The sequence below is a fragment of the Lepidothrix coronata genome, unplaced genomic scaffold, assembly GCF_001604755.1.
Source record: "Lepidothrix coronata isolate B3197 unplaced genomic scaffold, Lepidothrix_coronata-1.0 Scaffold35, whole genome shotgun sequence".
Taxonomy (NCBI): domain Eukaryota; kingdom Metazoa; phylum Chordata; class Aves; order Passeriformes; family Pipridae; genus Lepidothrix; species Lepidothrix coronata.
The window spans coordinates 4272629-4296669 of NW_016690215.1; the positions used below are offsets into that span (position 1 = coordinate 4272629).

At 39.7% G+C, this 24041-nt stretch overlaps 1 protein-coding gene across 6 annotated transcripts in view; it reads left to right on the forward strand.

Annotated features, from left to right (window-relative positions):
* Positions 1–24041, forward strand: part of GLRA2 (glycine receptor alpha 2) — a 129620-nt gene that overhangs the window by 32093 nt on the left and 73486 nt on the right. For 5 of the 6 annotated variants that reach the window (XM_017812362.1, XM_017812364.1, XM_017812363.1 and 2 more), the window contains exons 4-7: positions 1175–1398; positions 17564–17646; positions 19658–19795; positions 22039–22253. In XM_017812362.1, coding sequence (XP_017667851.1) covers positions 1175–1398; positions 17564–17646; positions 19658–19795; positions 22039–22253 — 660 coding nt within the window. The remainder of the gene's footprint in view (positions 1–1174; positions 1399–17563; positions 17647–19657; positions 19796–22038; positions 22254–24041) is intronic. The other variant, XM_017812366.1, reaches the window with a different exon arrangement.

Sequence of the window (24041 nt, forward strand, 5' to 3'; positions counted from 1 at the left end):
AGAGCTGAAGCTTGGAAGGGCTTGTTCACAGAGTCGGCATATAGGACAAGTTGCAGCTCCAATCAGAGTGAGAATATTTATCTACATTTCAAGAATAATAAGTTCTTTAGACTATGCAGTTCAGTTACTTAACTAAACCCAGGTCAGCTCATACATTTTCCAAGTCAAAAGCAGAGTGCTGCCATTTTAGTGTACTGCGGTTACCATAAAGCAAATCCTGAATGTGAGTGGTTTGTACTGTCAACAGAATTATTTGATTAAATATTCCTTCAGATAATATAATCAATATTAAAAAAGATTTTCTTTTTAGAGAAAGAGTAGATGTATTTCTAAGAGAGTGTTCACAAGCAAATTAAAAATAGTAATTTCAGGTACATATGCTATGAAAGCAAAGAAAACTGGGGGAGATGACTTTGGAAATTCGGGATAAGGAGAATAAGCATCTGCTTCTTTCCATTCCCTCCAGAGACTTTAGCCCCTAAATGCTCTTTACACACTCCCTGTTAATAACCAGTTCTTGACAGTGTTAGTGTTCATTCTATATAAACCTCTAAATAATTGCTGCCTTTCCCAGTTGTGACTAGGAGACCACTGAGCAGAAGAATACATTTAGGCCAATTTTAATGGGATGTAGAGAGGGAGGAGTAAATGAAGAAACATAGAGAGAAAAGCATACAGTAGACAGAAAAAGCAAACAAATAGTAAATAAGAAGTGCTGATTTAATTTCTTCTATACAATTTTGGCTTCACTGGAATTAGCAGCTATTCATGAGTACATTAGACATAATTGATTTGCATATTGGAACCAATTTATTTAAATTGCTAGTTTCACAGAATATTTGTTGAAATTGTATATATCTAGCTGCAATGCTTTTTGACTTTCTAAGCACCTCTGAGTTAATTCATAGAATTTGAAAGAGGGTTATATTTGATATTGGAGTTTGCAGTTAATGTTTTTCTCATCACTAAAGGAATTTTGATTTGGAAAATGTACCTGTTGGTTCAGTAAAGCATTTTGACAACTTTATTTTCAAATGACAGCTCTGATGTTCAAAGGTTAACACAAATGTTTGCTGTAATCCTGGTACTGTAGTAAATCTAAAAGCATAAAGAAAGCTAAAGCAGGCTTCCAGTTTTGATGGTTTAGTAACCTTTCTACATGGCATTTCTGTAGGACTACAGAGTGAACATTTTTTTGAGACAGCAGTGGAATGACTCACGTCTGGCTTACAGCGAATATCCTGATGATTCCCTGGATTTGGATCCCTCTATGTTGGACTCGATTTGGAAGCCAGATTTATTCTTTGCCAATGAGAAGGGAGCAAATTTCCATGATGTCACAACAGACAACAAGTTGCTGAGGATTTCTAAAACTGGAAAAGTGTTGTACAGTATCAGGTAAACCGATTAAATTTACTTTTTTTCTCTTCATCCCCTTCTTTCTCCTCCCTGTTTTTCTGGATTAAATGTACATATTTAATTTTTTGTATTCCCATGTGTACAACTTAAATGAGACTTAATCATATTAGGGTGGAAGGAAAATTTGCCCGTGTTCCTTTGCTAAGCTTTTACTTTTTGCAAAATAGTCTCTAAGTGGCACAGCGGTACTTCTTAGTCTTGTTGAAAACTTGAGACTGTCTAGAACTTTAATTGTATGCCTCAATAATTCCCATTAGTGTTAGCTCAAGTCACTACTCTTACAAAGAGAGGAAATCAACTCTGTAGTCTGTAGGTTGCAATTTAAAAGTAAAGGGAAATAGTATTTTAAATGACTGCTCAACACTTTAAGTAAAAACATGCTTGAATGCAATAAATTTGATGCGCAGGTCACTGGCTAATTGTTTGTATCTATTCACATTTAAAAATAACTGAAATTATGGAAAATGTTGTGCTTTTTTTAAACTAAGTGCATTGAAGTGTGTGTCATGTGACTAGATTAAGGCTGAATTAATAAACACTGACAAAATATGATTTGATATGACCTGATGAAATGGGAAATATGCAGAGAAACAGAGTTGTATTCCACAGGCATAAACAGCAGCAAACAGTCTGCAGTATTTATTTGACATTCAGCTTATGGTGAGACGCTAATTGCTGAATCATGGCTGGGCTTCGCGAACGAAGATTTGGGAAGGCTCTATCCACATTTGCTACAGGCACGCTGGTGGCTTATGAGACCAATACGAGACAAACATATCTGATTGCAAAAGGCACAGCAGAAAGACTCCTTAGATGGTGTATTCTGCAATTTACGGTTCTTTCTGCGTTGTCTTTTCTCCTCGAGAGTGATCCTGCGTGTGTTCTCGAAGGAGACAGCTGCGTTATAGATGGTGTGTCTCCAGACCTCCCGATTGGAGGCCAGAGTGGACCAGTTATGTTGATCAATATGGCCAAGGCTGAGATGTTATTTCAGGGAGTCCTTGTATCTTTTCTTCGGGGCTCCTCTCTTGCGGCAGCCGGTGGCAAGTTCACCATAGGGCAGGATCTTAGGGAGGCGGTGGTCCTTCATCCTGGAGACGTGCTCTGCCCAGCGCAGCTGCATTCTCAGCAACATGGCCTCAATACTTGTGACTGCTGCTTGCTCTAGAACAGATGTATTGGTCACAAAGTCTGACCAGTGGATGTTTAAGATTGAACGGAGGCAGCGTTGATGGAAGTGTTCTAGGAGACGCAGGTGGTGGCAGTAGATGACCCATGATTTGGAACCGTACAAGAGAGTAGACAACACTATGGCTCTGTTAACACTGATCTTAGTACTTTTCTTCAGGTGTTTATTACGCCAAACTCTTTTGTGGAGTTTTCCAAAAGCACTATATGCCTTTGCTAACCTGTTGTCTATCTCTCCATCAATCTTACCATCCAAGGAGATGAGGCTACCTAGGTAATTAAATTGCTGGACTGATTTGAGCTCTGATTGGCCAATGGTGATGTGGGGATGATGGGGGACTTCCTGAGGTGCAGGCTGATGGAGGACCTCTGTCTTCTTTAAGCTGACTTCCAGCCCAAAGAGCTCAGCGGCATCTGCAAAGCAGGATGTTAAACGCTGCAGAGCTGCTTCTGTGTGGGCAACAAGGGCGGCGTCATCAGCATAGAGCAGCTCCCGGACAAGATGGTTTAAGGTCTTGGTATGGGCCTTCAGTCGCCTTAGATTGAATAGGCTTCCATCAGTACGGTATCGAATGTAGATACCGTCCTGATCATCGAGGTCTGCCGTGGCCCTTTGGAGCATCATGCTAAAGAAGATGGTGAATAGAGTAGGAGCGAGAACGCAGCCTTGTTTCACACCATTCTTGATTAAAAAGGGCTCAGAAAGTGTGTTGCCATATCTGACTTGGCCGTGCTGATCCTCATGGAGTAAAATGATCATTTTAAGGAACTTGGGGGGACAACCTAAACAATCCAAAATCTGCCACAGACCTTTTCTGCTCATAGTATCAAAAGCCTTGGTGAGGTTGACAAAGGTTACATAAAGACCTTTGTTCTGTTCCCTACACTTCTCTTGCAGCTGTCTGAGATAATTGCTCAATATAGGTAGCCAAAGATGCAAAACACTCTATTATTGCTCTTATGATTGTTCAAAATGAATTAATTACTGCTCCTTATTTGTTCTTTGTTCCTAGGAATGCTTCTTGGCTTTTGCCTTTCTAGCACTGCAGAAAGTAAACATGACTGTATTTGTTTAACAGGTTGTTTAGTGAATTTACTCATCTGTAAAGCAGATTAGATTTGAAGGCAGTTGTTTCTGATGGGGCATTCTGTTTGTGACCACATTTTCATTAGAGGAATTATTATTGATCCAGGCTCAGGATAGCTGTGTTCTTTGGGATGTTAAATAAATAAGTATTAGCATGGTACTTCCTCCATTTACATAATTCTTGTGGAAATTTCTTGATAAGAGCCCAGTAATATTTGGATGAATTGAGTGAGGTGGAAAGCAAATGGTTACTGAGCAAGGTTTTAAACTGCTGTACCTGAACAGTTTGAGAAAAATAATAGGATACAAGAATGGAACTAGCACTAGCAGAGTGATACATATGCTGTCACTTACAAATATTTTCTGTTTCACTGTGAGAAAGAAATGAATGTATATGTTTGTTTGAATGACATCAGACACCATCTTATTGTAGGAAAGAGTGGAGTTGGGTGCTATTGTGAATGCAGATGGATAATTTTCCTGACATTTGCCCATGCCGCAAAAGTAATATTTTGAGCTGCTATATCACATTTGTAAAGTTCCCACACCTAAATGCAAATTAATTGGAAGCAGAGTAAGCAATATTGCAGCAGAGCACTAAGCAAAGCTCATTTGCTTCTCATTTGTGTGTAACAGAGTAACAGTCTTACCTGGCACCTGTAACATGGCATATAATTTTTTAGCACTTTAAAGAAAACTTCCAGAGTATGGAAACTTGAAATCAGAAGGAATTAGAAAAACTTGTCTTTGTTCTCTAGATACTGGGCTAGATACATCTGTGTTATGTTAGTTGCTTGTAGTTATGCTATGTTTAGTGATTGACTTCAGCATATTTGGAATGTTCTACGGCTGCCATTTTCACTACTGTACCAATAGCACTTTGCCTGCCATCATGACATTTAACATTTAGCATTTAGTGTGCTTTAAGTGTTTAAGCACTTCACAAACACGTCTGAGATGTTGCAGTGTCGGCTGTTTTGTCATATTTCCAAATTTAATAAAATCAAGGTCAGGTTAATCTCTCATAAATACAAACCATTCTGTGCATAAAATGAGATAGAACTGCTCCTGGTAAATAATGGGTAAGAAGGAAAGTGCATATATTATATGGGAATGATATCCCTCTTCCCTATATACTGCACTGAGAACATGGAAATACACCATGCAAGAGACTCTAGTTTGTGCTGTTGAATGCTCTGAGGCCAAACTTGCCCTTTGTGAACACAGTTTGGAAAGTCACCTGGAACTACAGCTCAGGGTCCATATTTTACTAAAACAAGACATTTGATGTAGGATATGGGTGCTCAGATAAGTCATGAAAAGGTGAGTGAGGGTCTGCCCTGTGTGTTACCTCTACTGCAGTGCTTGGCTGTGGGAATTATCTCAGCCTGTGGTAAGCATGAGGGTCTTCATCCTTCTTTCAGTGAGGGATAAGCCATCCTGCATTTAGTGGTGATGGTAGGCATGATGTAGATTTCCATCATAGTTTACCTTATAATAATTAGCTACATTGCTCATGCTTGCAGATTCCCACATCTACATTTAATTCTCTGGGATTTGTTACAGGAAACAAAAAGGTTGTTGATGGTTGATGTACCCACCTATGAATCATAAGTTTAGGAATCAAATGCCATTTTTAGATGTTTGCTACATGCTCAAATGACTATCTAGATATTTGTTTTGATCTGAGATAGCATGCTATATAAAGCCTCAGTCTCTATATCTGGATAACTGGTCTAAACCTTTGGGTGCTGCAGGAAGAACTAGAACCTTGTGGAGGGAAGAACCCAGCACTACTTAATACTACAAATATATGCTATTGCCACTAGAGATGTAGCAACAGCTCTTAGAGGCACATGTATTTTGAGAAGTCAGCAGTTACAGGAAAGTTATATTCAGCAACCAACTCCACTTTAGTCAAGATCAGTCTCAGTTGCAGTCTCCAAACTGTTAAGTAGCTATAACTTCTATTTTAAAGCACTCTGCAGAGAGCAGTCAGCACCAAGGGTTTGTATAGCAACGTTCGATAAAATTAGTTTGTGTTTATTTTGTACGCAGAAAAAAACAATGAGAGTTAAAATTGTAATCTACATAATGTCACCCTCTAGATACTTGTGACTCATCCACTCCCAACCCTTGACTGATCTCTGCATGGATTTTGACGGGGCTTATCCACTTGGAAAGCGTGGCAGCACTGTGTGATGATACTAAGAATCCTGTTCTAGGCACTCACATTCTGTATGACACCTGTATTTTTGCATCGCATACACCACTGCACTGGTTTTATGTTCCAGGGACAATGATCATATCTGCTCTGGCCCATTGAGAACACCTGGGACATTAGGAAAATGCTAAATAAACTCACAGGAGGCTTCACATTCTCTCCAAGCCACACATTTGTGGTACCTGATTCCCACAAATTCATTTCAGGCTGTCAGCCAGCTCAGAATATTAGCATCTGCCTGAAAGCTTATTTTAGCAAAGTGATAGAAAGTGGTTTTATTTAAGGTTTGTGTACTTTTTTTCTGCATTAATTGCCTCCTTCTCTTTTTAATATTTTCAGTGCATCTCAGCCATATGACATTGATTCAGAAGGTGATATAAATCAACTGTAATGTTGATCCATGGCACTGAACCTAGAATATATTGGTCAGGAAGGTAAAGGCATTGTAACGATTTTTTTTTTTTTTACCTCCTGCTCCAGAAAACACTCTCAGTTGCCTAATAAGGTTGTAGAGCTGTGCTCTGAATTGTGATGCCAGTGTATTTAGCCAGAAATAGTTACAAAGCAGATTATTACTACATATTTTTTAAATATGAGAAGATTCACAAATTCACAAATTACATTTCTTGTCCTGTTTTTGCTATTGTTCAAAGAGCAATGAATTACGTAAGAAGAATTTTCTCGTCTTTCAAAATATCTGTTTTTCTGTCTTTGTTTGTCTTCGCAGTGCCAGAAGTGTTACACTTACACAGACAATTAGTTCTTCATGGTTTCAACTACTGACCTAGTTTTAATTGTAAATGTTACTATGGACGAGGACAGAGTGTCTACTAGAAAGCACTTCTTTGCTGTAGGGCACCAAGAAACAGAGAAAGTTCAAGCTATTGGGTTGCTCCATTTATATAGCTGTTCTAGGAGTGATTACTAGCCACTCCATTTCAGCAACAATTAGCTGACAGGGTGAGTTGGCCCATCCAAAAGCCCTCATCTGCTTATGCAAGCCAAGGGAAGTATCTGTGCAAACAGCACATTTATTTGCAACACCACCTCCCACACCAGCTGTCTTACTCAGGAGTTTCCAAAATCAGCTGTTCCTAGTGTGGCCATAGTGCTCAGGGAGAGAGCACTGAGTCAACTCCCTCCTGCACCCCCATGACCCCCCACACCACTTTGTGTTATATTAGGAGTTATGACTACCATGTCCATCATGTAAATAAACAGAAGAAGTCTATAGCACTTTTATAATGCAGCTTTTCTGAGTGAAACTTCCATGTTTCATAGTCTCCTCTATACCCATGTTTTTTGCTCTATGGGAAAGAAAAGCAGATCAGGGAAATACATAGGTAGCACTGCTAGTCCTTCTGCAGCAGACTACTCATATGGCAAAAAGTTCACTAGCCTTCTCTAATATGTTTTTTTTAAATAAGATCAGATCTTGGATTTTTTGTGTGGCTACTGCAGAATATGTTGCCATGTTACAGTGAAGTCAGGCGTAGGTTTTCTAAAACACTTTTGGGGCACAGATTTTATCAGCTATATGATATTGAGGTTCCATTTATACCAATTGTGTATAAACCATCCATGTCATGTCACAGTCTAGCTTAGCAGAGTGGTAGAAAATGTTACGTTCTACAGCTCTGTGCATTCTGTGCTTTAATTTGATGACTTCAATTTTATTTTACAATCTAATGTTGGGATTTAAGAGGATTTGGACTTCACTAGCAGCATTGTCTTTCCATGTGACAGATTAGCAGAGGTGGGAGCAGAGAGATGTTTATCGTTACTGACACAGCTGTTTACTTATTAAACTCTGACCTCACACAATCATATTTATTACCTCAGGTCCTATCAGAAAAATGCTGGTATTGACAAAGTGGAGATTTTCCCTTGGAAGTTAATGTCAATCAGCACAGGGTATTTTCCTTGAAAACTATTTAGTTCTTGGATTGGCAAAACTTCACACTATCCCATGCTAACTGCCCTGACTTTCCAGAAGCATAAAATAAACCACAAAACATACCTCATATACCTCAAAGTAAATTTTCCACATTTAAAACAAACCAAAACATCAGTCAGAAATGCTAACTGAAATAGAGAACATATCTAAAAAAACTTTAACAGCTATTAGCTACTGTAGGCAGAGGTCTTACAGTACTACAATCACTAAACTTTATTAGACTGCATGATGTTACTGGGACACAGTGACTTCCCAAATTGTGGCTGTATGCTATGTAAATCGAGCGAACTTGACAAATTTGTCTTTCCATGGGCATTATTACAATAATAACAATGGTTTCAGAGGCCAAAAAATTGCAGCTTTTTGTGAGAGAAGTAGCCATTCTCATTATGGCTGAACCCAAAGTCTTTGGATTATCATTAGCTGCTTGCTTTTCACCCTTCCTTTTTCTTTCCTTCTTTCCCTTATTCCTGCCTCTCCTTCCAGCCCCACTCACTCCCCTTCCTTGCAGGGTCTTTTAATTAAATAGGCTCAGATTCTTCTCATCCTTTGGGATTGTTTCCTCATCATGGCTACGCTTCACGAATGAAGATTTGGGAAGGCTCTATCCACATTTGCTACAGGCACGCTGGTGGCTTATGAGGCCAATACGTGACAGACATATCCGATTGCAAAAGGCACAGCAGAAAGACTCCTTAGATGGTGTATTCTGCAAAACACGGTTCTTTCTGCGTTGCCTTTTCTCCTCAAGGGTGATCCTGCGTGTGTTCTCAAAGGAGACAGCTGCGTTATAGATGGTGTGTCTCCAGGCCTCCCAATTGGAGGCCAGAGTAGACCAGTTATGGTGATCAACATGGCCAAGGCTGAGATATTGTTTCAGGGAGTCCTTGTATCTTTTCTTCGGGGCTCCTCTCATGCGGTAGCCAGTGGCAAGTTCACCATAGAGCAGGATCTTAGGGAGGCGGTGGTCTTTCATCCTGGAGACGTGCCCTGCCCAGCGCAGCTGCGTTCTCAGTAACATGGCCTCAATACTTGTGACAGCTGCTTGCTCTAGAACAGATGTATTGGTCACAAAGTCTGACCAGTGGATGTTTAAGATTGAACGGAGGCAGCGTTGATGAAAGCGTTCTAGGAGACACAGGTGGTGGCGGTAGATGACCCATGTTTCGGAACCATATAAGAGAGTAGACAACACTATGGCTCTGTAAACACTGATCTTGGTGCTTTTCTTCAAGTGTTTATTACACCATACTCTTTTGTGGAGTTTTCCAAAAGCACTGTATGCCTTTGCTAACCTGTTGTCTATCTCTCCGTCGATCTTACCATCTCAGGAGATGAGGCTACCAAGGTAATTAAACTGTTGGACTGATTTGAGCTCTGATTGGCCAATGGTGATGTGGGGATGATGGGGGACTTCCTGAGGTGCAGGCTGATGGAGGACCTCTGTCTTCTTTAAGCTGACTTCCAGCCCAAAGAGCTCAGCAGATTGTTTCCTAACACTCTCTTAACTGCATCACCCACTCCCATCTTTCTCATTCCCTCCCAATCTTCAAATTCAATCTGAGGATCTAGGTCTGGCTTTCTAATATCTTTGTTTTCCTGTTGTATCTAAAGTACTTGGTTTTAATAACAAATAATGAAATCTACTAAATAAATAATAAAGCCTAATGTGGGTACTTTGTTATGCAACTAACACAGCTATTGTGAAAACCCCATTAATCATGCTGCTTACAGAAAGAATAATTTACATTTTAATGACACAAAATTAGTTGCTTTTTCTCTTCATAAGGTATTTAAAGCAAACCAGGGATATGGGCATTATATGTGAGCATGTACTACCTTACTTCTTCCTCTCATGACATGCACATCTCCAGCTGACACATAAGAGCTCTGGAGGTGAGGTAAATACAAACACAAGAGGAGAGTTCCATAGACTGAAGGACAATGCTGCTGGGAGAACATATGGCTCTGAACTGGTCATAAGTAAGCTTAAAGAGGAAGTTATAAAGTTTACAGCTGTATACACCTTGAATTCCTAGAACAATATTCCAACAGACATGAGGATGCCCACACACTAGATACCATTAAATGAACTTTGATAATTTTGAAGGGGATGAGATGATGTGACTATGGAGGGTAGCAGATGATCAGAGTTTATGGCCCAAGATGTCACTTTTATAGCCCTATATTCCTGAATCTCAAATAAAAAGGAAGACTTTGTTCTAAGTAAAAAAGTGAAAAATGCTGCTGGAGACCAATTTGTGAAGTTGTTCTTGGCTGGCAGGATCAAAAAATATTGGCAGGTGGTTACTTCTGGATGCCAATGGGACGGTTGCATAGCCAAGCACATGTCTGTACTGGCTCTCCTTATGGGTATTGGCAATGCCTGTCCTTGACTGCTGGTGATCAATCACTTCATTTACCTGTTGAACTTGCACTGGAGCAGTTAAAGGTTAGGTGTAAAATAATGCAGATGCAGGAACCCTTTCTAAATGATACAAAAAAAGCATGTTTTCCTAGAACATGGTTCCAGGGCTGAAGGTCTTTTGCCAATTGAATTGCAATATGTGGCTTTGAACAGAGATGTTATAATGCCAGGAAGAAAGCAACACCATACTAAACACACACTGCAGGAAAACTAGATAGAAAATGACAGAGGAGAAAGGAGAGATGAAATACTGTTCTTCATGGAAAGGAACAGGTGGTTACAGAATTTAACTGTTACATGCAATCATACTTGAATTTAATTTCATAGATTTGTTTGAGCAATAATTGGAAAATCATTTGCTGGCAGCTCATGTGCTGGCTTTGTGTATCTGCAGACAGTGATTGCATTACAATGAGAAGTGGGATGCCTGTAATGAGAAATCCACCACCCTGCTCTCTGCCAGCTCCTGTGTTGTTAAGCAGTACATGAAGCAAAGCAAAGCACTGGAGGGAGGGAGACCACGCTCGGAAACAGCAGTGCATGAAACTCCAGTCTGTAGCTCACATTTAGCCATAGCAGAGAAGGCTCCGTGTCTCCTCTAAGCTCGACTTCAGCCCGTTCCCATCTGACAGAAACGAAGCTGCAGAACATGACAAATATTAAAGAGGAATTCCAGGACTCCTCAAAAAAAAGGGGAAAAGCAGTCAGTTTGACTGTTCTATTTAACAGGACAAAGCCTGTAGACTGTGAAAATTACCAGAATTGACATTCAAAATGATGAGTCAGGTCCCTGAAAAAATAATGAGATGGACTACAAAATGAAAAGCCCTTTAAAAGAAGAATACCACTGGGAATTTTATTTTTTTTTTTGCCTTCTGATATATGAACAGTGTGTGTGCCCTTCTCTCAGGCACAGATCACCCAAGAGAGGGGACTGGGAAGACTATAAGGAGATTTTAGATTCTCCTCCCTGTTTCAGTGCCACTAGCCTGAATGGCATTTGCTCCTGTGTCATGCAATGCTGTCATGGTTGCTGTGCAACTTCATCTCCCCTGCCATTTTAGTGGGGAACTTTGTCTGCTTTTGCTTAGGTAATATTTTTATGGTTTTTTTTCAGCAGCTACAAGGATCAGGGATTTAATCTTTCAAAGAAAAAATGTACCACTAAAAGTATTTTTATCTTTATTGTCAGCATAGAGCTTTAAGAAAAATACCAGAAAACTTGCAATTTATGATAGCATCTTTAGATTTAGCAATACTGGGAAAAAAATCCTACTTGTCTCACTAAATCCAACACTGGGGGGTTTGTACAGGTATAAGTCTTTTCATAAAAATGGCACATAGCCAATGCCAGCAGTGATCATGCATGTGCTATTTATGTTCTGGTATTTGAAACATAATGTCCTAGATTGTGAAATCTCCTGTCCCAGCAGCTGAGGTGCAGATGGGTGTAGTGTGGAAGAATTAAGGGATAAGAATAGAAACAAAATGTTATTTTTGACACCATGCCTACTCATGGTGAGGCATTTGTTGCTTTTCATGCTAGTGAGGAGATAATCATGGGGTTTTTTTTGTGTAGAGAAGGGATTTTTACTCTTATCTCTATGACTATATAAATTCCCAACACTATTTCTATACTTAATAAGACTGATCCCAGTTATTTATCATTAGAAAAAACTCTGTGAGGAGGCTGTTGTTCTGTAGCCCAGTCACAGACAACCAATCTTGCAGGATAACTAATGAAAAGGATATTCTCCCGTCATCAGATACCTTGTATTGTGATCCATGGGGCATTTCTCCTGTAGGATCAGTGTCCTCCTCTGGGGTGAGAAGTCACCTAGATCAAGGGAAGTTTTGGGTGTGTTGCAGCACATCAGGCTGTGATGTGATAGGTGTTTGGGAAGAAGTGGATTAGAATACAGTCTAACAGTTGCTGCAGACTGGGCAATATGTCAGTCAGTCATGGCTGGGATTCGCGAACGAAGATTTGGGAAGGGCTCTACCCACGTTTGTTACAAGCGCGCTGGTGGCTAAAAAGGCCAATACGACATAGGCACGACCGGTTGCAAAAGGCACAGCAGAAAAACTCCTTAGGTAGTATATTCTGCAAGGCACAATTCTTTCTGTGTTGTCTTTTCTCCTCAAGAGTGATCCTGCGTGCGTTCTCAAAGGAAGCAGCAGGGCTATAGATGGTGTGTCTCCAGACCTCCTGGTTGGAGGCCAGAGTAGACCAGTTATGATGATCAGTGTGGCCGAGGCTGAGATGTTGTTTCAGGGATTCCTTGTATCTCCCCTTTGGGGCTCCTCTCATGCGGCAGACGGTGGCAAGTTCACCATCAACATTGCCTTTGTACAGTCTTAAACATCCACTGGTCAGATTATGTGACCAATACATCTGTTCTAGAACAAGCAGCAGTCACAAGTATTGAGGCCATGTTGCTGAGAACACAGCTGCGATGGGCAGGGCACGTCTCAAGGATGAAGGACCACCGCCTCCCTAAGGGCAATATGTCAAGTCTCAGTTAAAATTACATATTCTCCTAAATTTATATAAAAATGTATTCTTGGATTCTGTAAACCCAATCCCCTAAGACTTGAATATGGTACTAGCAGTTCATTATTTCAGATTTGTGTTGTGGACCATTCACAAGCAGTCTGTCTGTGTAGTACTCTGAAGCGTTTTTGTAGCACTGTGAGATAATCACAGAAGTGCTGTGGTGGTGGTGAGCCCCAGCCTTCAAAACCCACAAGTGAAAGAATGAGATTGGAAATCATTTTGAGAACAGTCTGTTTACAAACATTTTATTCCTACTGAATTTATTCCTTTTTTTTTTTTTTCTATGCAAAATCCTTACCCTCTACTGCTTTGGGAGTTAGTTGTCAAAGGGCAGACTGGCCTTGAGACTTAATACCCTGAAGAGAGGTAGGAGTGACATTTGACAGGAACTGGGCAACAGGAAAAGTAGGGGAAAAGTGTATGAGGACAGACCAGGATACAAAGAGAAGAGTCTGGGCTCTGTGTCATGTAGGTGACTCTGGGAGAATTGTAGGGTAGATGGGCAGATATTGGAGCAGGTGGGAAAAGCATGTCCAGGCCAGAGAAAGAGTAGGACAAAGGCAGGAATGAGCAAAGGATGAAGAGGAGACACAATATCTGAGCCCCACTACTGAGTTCAGGACTTGATTGCACTGCACGTAAATATGTCTGAGCCCCCTTGGCTGCACATGTGTGTCACACTCTCCACTGCCTTTTTCTCAGAGGACATTGGCTGGCTACAGCAGCTATGTTTAGGGCAGCAGCAGTGCCTGTGCTGAGCTCTGCTGCTGGTCCATCTGAGGCCATGGCTGCTCACATCAGGAAAAGACACTGGCATTGCAAAACAAAATGTTCAGGTGTTAAACATCACCAGCATGAGAGTTTCTGATTAATAACACGTTGTCAGGCTATTTATTTTTTTCCCCGTGGGATGCCTTATTTTGGCTTCTGCGACAAAGGAAGCTACAGCCTGCAGGGCTTTTGTCTTTCTGTCTGCAGAAAGTAGGGAATGCAGACCTCAGAGTGATGCTGTCAGGGGGTTCCTGGGGTGACCAGAAATTAAAGATTTTGAGCTGAGGTGGGAAGAGACACAGGCCCCCAGCCCAAGTCTGAGTGATTTCTCAGGACATTATAGTGAAACCAGGGAATGAAAGAGGGGAGTTTGAATGAAATGCTGAGTGAAGTCATCGCAGCAATGCCTGCTGCACTTTGAAGACCTTTAAGGTCTCAGCAGATGCTGCTGAGGACTTACCTGGTATATGAGGGAATCCTCAGAAAGAGAGTCCAAAGCTTAAGACAGACAATGCTGCCCTGGAGTACTTGGATCACAGCCCGGTCTCTGCCACACCATTGCTCAGTAATATTATTGATTGATTTATTTATTATTTTTGTCACAGTCACAGCTAATTGTTCATTCTTTGTTTTCTGGCTCTCATTCTGCATTTTGTTCTGTTCATACTCTATTTGCACTATTCCAGGACTTGTTTCTTCCTTGGCTGTGGGGTAGGGAGGGAAAGAAGAGAGCAGCTTTTCCTCTCCTCGGAGGCAGCTTGCTGTCCCTGGCATTGTGCCTGGCGTGCTGAGGCGCTGGAGACGTGACTCGCTCCTGCTCCCTCATGAGCCCTCTCTGCTCAGCTGGAAAACATAATGTGCCCAACCCCAGAGCTTTCTGTGAGCCAGCTGTGCCACCTGAGTCTGGCTAGCAGGAACTAAAGGGTGCTCAGGTAGCTGAAGTCAAAATCAAGTCCATGATCAGCTTCTTCTCCTTTCAGTTTTACAGATGGTTCATAAAGCACTTCCCATCAGTGTTTTATGGTTCTATGCCACCAAATCTGTTGTTTATGTATCTCAAATGCCTTGGTGGTGGGGTGTTGAAAAATAAAATAATTGTTCTATAGCAGTTTATTCCCTTTTAATAATGATTAAAGTATTCATCAATGTAGTTCCACATTAAATTTGCTCTTTGCACAAAATCTCCAGGGGCCCCTCTTGAATTTGCCAAGTGTGAGACACTCATTTTGCCAAAACATTTTCTGTCAATGACACTGTTGTTATCGGCAATGGGGGTAGCTATATGTACCTAACACTTTTTGTTTCTGATCCTGTGTCCTTATTTATGTAAATATATAAGTAGTGACATGGAACTAGGGTTTGGAAACACGTGCAGTATCCTATTTTTACCAAAAATTAGTCAACTGGTATAAATTGATCCACCATCATGGACTTCAGTGGATCTATTTCAGACTCCAGCAGCTGAATATTTAGCATGTAGTAATCTCATTGAAAATCAGTGGATCTGTGGATGATGCCAGGCTATAAGCATTTGTTTCAACACTTGCATTACTCCTAGTGAAAGGGATTACAGAGGCAAAGATGTAAACTATGAATGGCTACTCTGCTGAGATGAGCAACAGGTAAAGGTAAAGCTATAAGGGCCTATAAGGCCCCTGATCTCTTGAGCTAGCCTCATTAACACAGTGAATGGAAATTATTTTTCATTTGTCAAGGTGAGAATAGAATAATTCAGTCTTCCTGAAAGACACCAGTGGCTAGGAAGTGAAAGCAGGACTTCAGGCTTTGTGTGGACCAACATAACGAACATTTTCTCATCTCACCTCCAGAAAAAAAAAGGAATATGTATCTACCTAGTATCAATTTTTCCCTAGTGAGGCTTAAAAGCTGCAATTGGATGTATTTGTTTTCTCACAAGTTTGATATTAAAATAACAAGAGATCTCCCTGATCATGTATGTAGTCAACCTCCAAACTATTTGGGGTTTTTGGGAGTAGAAGGGGATTAAGGGGAAAGGAAACAAAGTCAGTGTGCAGTCCTGACACCTGACAGTCAGTAAAATTCAAGGGGTGGATATGCCATGCTTACTTCAATGAATGCAACAAATGACATATTTACAAAGGCTGTATTTGCATGAAGGCATGTTTGAAAAGAACTTAAAACATCTAAGCCCTATTTAGAAGATGACTGAAAAGAAGGAAGAGAGTTTGATATAGCAGTGTTTCAGAAAATAAGGCAGAAGCAATGTTTTGTTAATTCTGGGGATTAGCAATTTAATTAGCTCAATCTTTAATGCAGGAAATTACCTAGTAAAAATGACACTAGTTAACATTTGCAGGGCGCTTAAAGTATTTAAATGAGGAAAGGAGAGATTGTCAATGACATTTATATGTCTACTAGATATACTCTTTTCTCTAGATGACAATTTTTTTAAAGCTTATGCTATTTGCTTCCAAAGGTTAAAAGAGAGTTTATTTACTATGGTAATATTGAGAGGAATACTTTTATTCATCTCAGTGCCCTTCACTAATACATACAACTGATCTCTAATTTCCTGACACTGTCATCTTGTTCACTGAAGACCGTGTCAAGATGAAAATAATGTGGCTTTCTATGCAATGTTGAATGTGATCTTTGATTAAGACACAATTTTGATCTCAGTTACCTAAATATCACCTTTTTGTCATACTGATTTTATGACAGGGTGGTAGGTCTAGAAGCCCAGTCAGGCCATCCCCAAAACATAACATGGTGAAGAAATAGACTGAAAGAGCTTGAATCAGCTGTATGTGGTAAGAACCAAAAAACTGCCTTGGGAGATAGAACTTAGTCAAGTGTTTCTCCATAGAGATCACATTTGTCCATGAGAAGACATAGTTTCAAGGTTATGTTTTCAAACAGCTGGCCCATGGGTTCACTGACATAATTAAAAATTTATTCTCATTGTTCTGTGTAAATGTTTCAGTTTCCCTTCAGATCAGACAATCTTGTTATCCTCCTTAATGATAAATAGACACAGAGGGTTTTTTTAATTTGCTTTCTTTGTATCGAAGTGTTTTTTTGTGCTGAAGGTAATCTGAAATAGCAACGTACTTTTAAAATATGATTTAAACCAAAATCCTAACACTTCTGTTTTTCAAAGCAGCTAGTTGTTTGTAATTATGCCATCCTACCGGTTTGCTAAAAATGATTTCTTCTCCTCAAACAAAAAAATAAAAGAAATAAAGCAGAAAAGAAGTCTTGAAGCAGATTTCACTTAAATGTGGAAAGCTAAAATCAACTAAAAAAAAGGAGAAAAAAAGAAACATTAAACGTATTCCCATTCAAGTTAAGTTATGCTTTCTCTGGGACAATAACAACTGAAAAATTAAAAGACAAGTATATTTTGTATGATTTTTTTCCTTTAGGCTTACTTTCTTCTATCTGCACTCCTTTAATGTGATGTGATTTTAGCTTTTACTGTGTGGTGGTTTTTTCTTTCTTTTAGTGGCTCAGCAGTAAGAATGAAGGATTGGAGATGGGACTCATACACAACAAAAGCACTCTATTGAAAAAACCCCATGGTTGTTGTTTTCTTCTTTTGCTTTCCCAAAATAAAGCTTAAAAACATCTGTCCCATGATCAGTCATTACAGCTTTTGTGTTATTTGGTTCCGTATTGTACATAAAACATTCACTGGTACGTTAGTGGAGAACATGTCTTGTTGTCTCCTCTGTGCTCAGCTCAGCCAGTGCAGGCTGCGAGCACCCAGTTTGCTCACACACTTGGGGCTTCACAGCTCTTATGTGCTGAAAACCTCCCAGGGGAGATGTACCCAGCCTCTGAGGTGCTAAGATTTGGTCTTGACCCTTTTAAACTCTAAATATGGGGCTTTAGATAAAACCTGTAGATGTCTAACATTTTCTTCTTTATTTTTCCCCCTCCAATTTTAGGCTCACTTTAACCTTATCCTGTCCCATGGACCTGAAGAATTTTCCTATGGATGTGCAGACATGTACAATGCAGCTAGAGAGCTGTGAGTGTCCAATTGCTTTATCTATCAAATAACATGATTTTACCCTAACATTCGGAGGTTAGGTAGTATCTATGTTGTCACATTTATGCGATGAGACTCAATATTCCTAATTTGTATGGAAAAAAAAATGGAGGAACAGTGCTTTAACTATTTATCACCATAACGTGTGGGTCCCCTGTTTCTGTGCTTTTCCTGGTCCCTTCCCTTTCCCTCTCCTGGGTCACATCACCTCACCCATCAGGGCTCCATCACTTCCAGGGGTAACCACAGCAATGCTATGTGGGAGAAATTTTTAAATCTCAGGAAAGTAAGAGCAATTCGTACATAGCCAGGGATTCACTATGTCCCATTGAGTTAGGTTGTAGTCTTTTGAAAAATGACCCAATGAAGCAGGGGTCCTATTAATATACTTAACATGGTAAGCTAAACACAGTCAAAGCATGGACTGGAGTATCAGCACACACCACAGCACTGTTTCGACTCGACCAGGGGATAAACAGGCAAAACCAGGACGGGCTCAGACAATGGCATATACCAGTGATCATTCCAAATATTCAGTAGATACCAGTCCATCTTGAGGGTTTTTTTGTAGTGAGAGGAGAAGGGGTTTAGCTGTGTGAGTATGAACTGTGGGCTGCCACATGATTTTGTGCCCACAAAATCACAGAATCATAGACTGGTTTAGGTTGAAAGGGTCCTTAAAGATCATCTAGTTCCAATCCCCCTGCCATAGGCGGGGACACCTTTCACTGGACCAGCTTGCTCAAACCCCATCTAACCTGGCCTTGAACACTTCCAGGGATGGGGCATCCACAGCTTCTCTGGGCAACCTGTTCCAGTGTTTCAGCACCTTCACAGTAAAGAATTTCTTCCTAATGTCTAATCTAAACCTACCTTCTTTCAAGTTTGAAGCCATTACCTCTTGTTCTATCACTACAAAAAGGCCCATGTCAAAAGTCCTTCTCCAGCTCTCTTGCAGCCCCCTTTAGGTACTGGAAGGCTGCTCTAAGATCTCCCCAGAGCCTTCTCTTCTCCAGGCTGAACAACCCCAACTCTCTCAGTCTGTCCTCATAGCAGAGGTGCTCCAGCCCACTGATTATTTTTGTTCCCCTCCTCTAGACTCACTCTAATGGGACTATGTGCTTCTTACACTGGGGGCCCCAGAGCTGGATGCAGCACTCCGGGTGGGGTGGAGTAGAGGGGGGCACTCACCTCCCTTGACTTTCTGGTCATGCTGGTTTTGATGCAGGCCAATATACAATTGGCTTTCTGAGCTGCAAGCACACACTGCTGGGTCATATCAAGCTTCTCATCCACCAGCACCCCCAAGTCCTTCTCCCCAGGGCTGCTCTCAGTCCACTCTCCACTCAGCTTGTATTTGTGCTTGGGATTGCCCCGATTCATGTGCAAAACCTCAGACCTGACCTTGTTGAACTTCATGAGATTGACACAGCTTATTTAATTTGTCCATGAAGATGTAGCAGTACCGTCAAAAAGACACTTCAGTGAGTCGATGCATCTCTTTTCCCTCCACATCTCTCAGTGACAGGTTCACAGGTTTACAAAAGTTGCCATTTTCTTTTCAATAAGGGACTGGCATTCTGCAGTCTAGAAATCCTTGTTTTTTTGGTGCACACCAACTCCATCATCAAATAATGATGAAAATAAAGCAAAATGCAGGCTTATACATAGACACAGAGAAACTTCAATTCAGGTGTAAACAGCATCTTATATGGGCCAGCAAAATTACTTTTTAGAGGCAAACTAGGGCAATATTTCAGAACATAATGGTGTTTACTTGTCACTTTTAATAAAGTAATAGTGCGGTAATAGCGTGGTAATAGCAACTGGCAACTAACAGGAATAGTGCTATTGTTAATCATACAGTTTGAAAATATAATTGAGATAACATATATTGTGATAAAAGACATGCTTCTCAGACATAATAACGTTGGCTTTTTATGTTTTCCGGTCAGCTATCATCTAATAAACTCTGATTTCTTTTTTGCAGTTGGATATACTATGAATGATTTGATATTTGAGTGGCTAAGTGATGGACCTGTGCAAGTAGCAGAGGGTTTAACATTGCCACAGTTTATTTTGAAAGAAGATAAAGAACTTGGTTATTGCACAAAGCATTACAACACTGGTGAGCATTTTTCTATTTTTTTCTATCAGTTGCTCCAGTGGTATCTATTGTCAGTTTTTAAAGGGAAAATATGGGTAAAATGGAAAAAAAAAAGAAATTGGAATTAAAATTTAAATCAGCCATGCATTTTTAAATTTGAAAAGAAAGAAATTTTCTCCTTTTTATTTTTGTTTGAAAGATTTTGTTTCCAAATTTTCTTTAATTTCATTAAAGGTATTCTTATATCCTTAAAATCATTAAAGAATTTAAAATCTTTAAAAAATCTAGTTGTGTTGGTATCCTTAAAATGAAATTTTTTAACAAACTAACTCTTTTAGTAAATATTGATGAATCACTTTAAAGTACTGATTTTTCTGAACTTGATTTATTTCTCCAGCATTTTAAATTGCCAGTGAGAAAAAATATAAAATTTTCACCAGCTTTTATGTGTGGTCTAATTTATGAGATGTAGTATGTGAAACGAGAATGTTTTCATTGCTGATCTGAATAGTGCACAGATGCAAAATGTTGGGAAATTAAATTTTTGTTTAATATTCTGTTGTATTTTCTTGTTAAGAAGTTTCTAATTCTGTGTTTTCTATCTTTAGCTTTACAGAAAAGAGAGGACTCTGTAAAATTTTGATTTAGCTGCTTGGAGTTTATTTAATAGGGACAGCATTTAGAGAACAGTTTTCTGGGTGCTTTCTGAGATTAAATATAATCCTTCTCATCTAAAATAGCTTTTTCATTATTTCAGCATAGGAGCCGATCTGGTTGCATCAAATATGTTTGTTTCACTCTGTGAATATTACAATGTGAGAGGTACTGCCTCTACTAAAAATAAAGTCACATTTATTTCTTATGAAAAGAAAACTATTGTTTTTAATTTTTATAAATGCAGCTTTTCATTTTAGAGCCCAAAGTACCAAGGAAGGAAAACTTTTTGATTGACACTCCCATTACTTTCTTCTCTGTAGTATGCTCCTTTAGGTTTGATGTGAAATCAAAATACGGATAAAATCTATTGCTGAGCCTTGTCATAAACTCACTGTCCAGGCTGTGCTTCAAGAGGCTGGAGAGCCTTTGACATACTGGGTTCCTCTCATGCCATTGCTGTCACATGTGGCCACCACACCCCTTTTCCAGACCCCTTCTGTATGGGCAGACTGGTCAGGAACAGCCACTACCCAGGTCTCAGCATTTGCCTTTTGAGTCACAGGTCCGGTCACTCATTTTAGAACTTCTGTCCTGTCAAAAGATATTATTCTGTTTGTCTCCACTCCTCTCTTTGTCAAACAGCTTCTGCATTCTCCTTTGTGCCAACTCTTGCTGTTCAGCATTGTAGACTAGCAAAAAAATACAGGTACATCACGAAAAGGGGAAAACAATCTAATTTCCCCTGAAAGGGTGAATGAGGAACAATGCACCTTCCTGCATTTGACCAACCAACACAAAAGGGGTCCTTTGAAACCATTAGCATGACACTTCAGGAATGACAGGCTCTTGTAGTCAGCCTGGAGAGTGAGAGACCTCACAGTATCTAAACCTCAGTAATTTTGGGAGCAGTGCAGAGTGATTGCATTAGTAACTGATGAGCTGTTGCAACTCAGGGCTCTGCATCCTCTGCTGCGCAACTAGCTCCACTGTCAGGAAACTTCTGCTCTCCACAACCGCTGTGGAGCAGCTGTCTGTTGTTTGAAGAATCACTCACCTCCCAGGAGAGATTGTTTTAGGTTTTCTGAAGTCAGAATTTTAGCAAAATTCAAAGTAGAGCTTGAGTTGATTCTGCTGTGAGACATAATCCACAGACACAGGCAAATGACATGAGCAGAATGAGAAGGAGTGTGACCTACCATAGGACTGTAACACTAGCAGTTCACTATTTGTCTGTTCGAATATGACTGCTTAATCTGGTGTCATTAAAAGACCAAAATGCTGTCCCCTTGTAATACTAAACAATATAGTTGACTAAAGTAAAAGCTCACAAAATTTAGTGAGAAAAGTAACAATATGTTATATTGTCTGGAGGTACAACAATTGTGATAATATTAATTTTCTCAGTTAATATAAAGAACTGGGCACAGATTGCTTCAGTTGTGCCATGCTTTCCCCAAGCTAGCATGCAACAAGTGGTTGACTAGCGTTTGTGTATCAGGAGCTGCTTCTGGTGTTAGGTTAGGAAACAGGCCATGCATCTAATTTATATTCAGAAAACAAGATAAAAATGTGCAAAAAGCATTTATTAAAGTAATTTCATGTTCTAGGAAAGTTTACATGCATTGAAGTCAAGTTTCATTTGGAGCGTCAGATGGGATACTATTTAATCCAGATGTACATTCCTAGCCTGCTGATTGTCATTTTATCCTGGGTTTCTTTCTGGATCAACATGGATGCTGCTCCAGCCAGAGTTGCACTGGGTATCACTACAGTTTTGACAATGACCACGCAAAGCTCAGGATCAAGAGCTTCCCTCCCAAAAGTAAGGAAATAATTTTGTACCAAAAATTTCTTATTAATGAGAAATATTTGTGCTACTTTTTAAAGTTTCTGAAAGGTCTGTGTAAATATGCATCTGATAAGGATACATGAGAATGGGGTAACAGTGTGATGTGAAACTGTTGCAATACCCTTGTATTTGTATTAGCACAAGTTGCTGCTGTTTTGTGGGATGGTTGGACAGTTCAGCAGTATGGATTTTTAATGAGCTTCCACTAGCTTTAACACTTAGTTTTCAGCATTTAGAAAGCAGATTTTCTGAAGTATTTAGATACCTGACTGGATTTCTCTCAGACTGGAGACTTTAAAAACACGGTCTGATCTTCTCTGGACTGTTAGATTTTCACATATCTTGATGTTTCTAGATATGGCACTTAGCCCAATGGATATATAAAAATACCCCTCAAAAATATATATAGAATACATATATATAGCATGCATACACCTAGAAGATTTGTCTGGAGAACCTTTTCAGTGCAGAACTGATGATGTCTTTGTTTCATGGCAGAATTTGTCCATGTGCTCATTCAAGTGTCATCTGAAGATCTTCATCCTGTCTATGCACAAAAATATCCTCTCATTCAAATTTTGTGGTCTTTTTAATCCTGACCAGATGCTGTAGATGGATTTACCGATTACAGACTAGGTTCTTTGTTTAGTCAGGCTGACAGCTCTTTTCAACAAAGGCACAGCTCAAATGCTTCTGATGATAGCATTCCCAGCAGAATTTCACATGCATGCTCAGGTTTCGTACAATTTTCTGGAAGGGAGCTCAGAGGTAGTTCAGTTTGCAACAGTCTAAGGAATTATGAGATATACTCCCTGAAGAGTACTTCTACAGCATCACTGGGACTGGGGTCGTAGCATCAATGAAAAGCACAAATTTTGAGTGTTTGTATCACGATCCAATTCAAGAAATCAGTATCCCATTTAGTCTCATTCCAAATACTGCAATTTGTTCAAGTGGAGCACATATAGGGCAACTTCAAAAAGAGCACAGATTATGTTACTCTTGTTAGTAATGAGAAAGTATCACTTAAAAATCTGGTGACTACAACATTTGGTTCAGCTTCACTTGTTTATTTGGAAATATGTATAATTTTCCATGCAAACTAAAAGCCTTTCAAATATTAACTTAGATTTTCAAATGGAAAATTTATTAAATATTTATTCAGACAATTCAGTCAATATTATCAGTGAACATTCTGAAAAGAAAGTCTAAAAAGAGATAATCTTGGCAAGGAGCATATAGGCTCTGTAGCTAATGAGTTTGGAGTCACTGAAGACTATGTCTAGATCGTACAATATGACTCCATGTGATATATTCCAAGTTTCTTACAGATTAGCTGGCTTAAGAATTCTAGATAGTACAGCCACTGTAGTGGAGATTTCCACCCACATTTCCTGCTGTGCAAGCTTACCCTGAAAAGAGGCACTACGGTGTTAGCATGCCCCAAGTATTAAAGGTTTAGAAAGAGTTTTTATCATAGCCTTTAATGCAGCTGAAATGTTTTCCCTTTTGCATTCTGTCTTGTTTGAGTAGAAAAATATTTGCTGAGTGGGAGAAATGGGAAGACCAAAAAAGTATGTTGACTGTGGCTATTTGATTATCAGAGTGGTTCTTCTCCAGCCTCAGGATTAAATACATTTATCTCAGCAGCAGTCAGAGAACAGTGATGCTCTGTCCATACTCCATCTTCTGTTCTGCTGTGTTCCTTTGCCAACACAGGCACTAAGAGGAAGTATCTCATCAGAAAGCCCAACACACTTA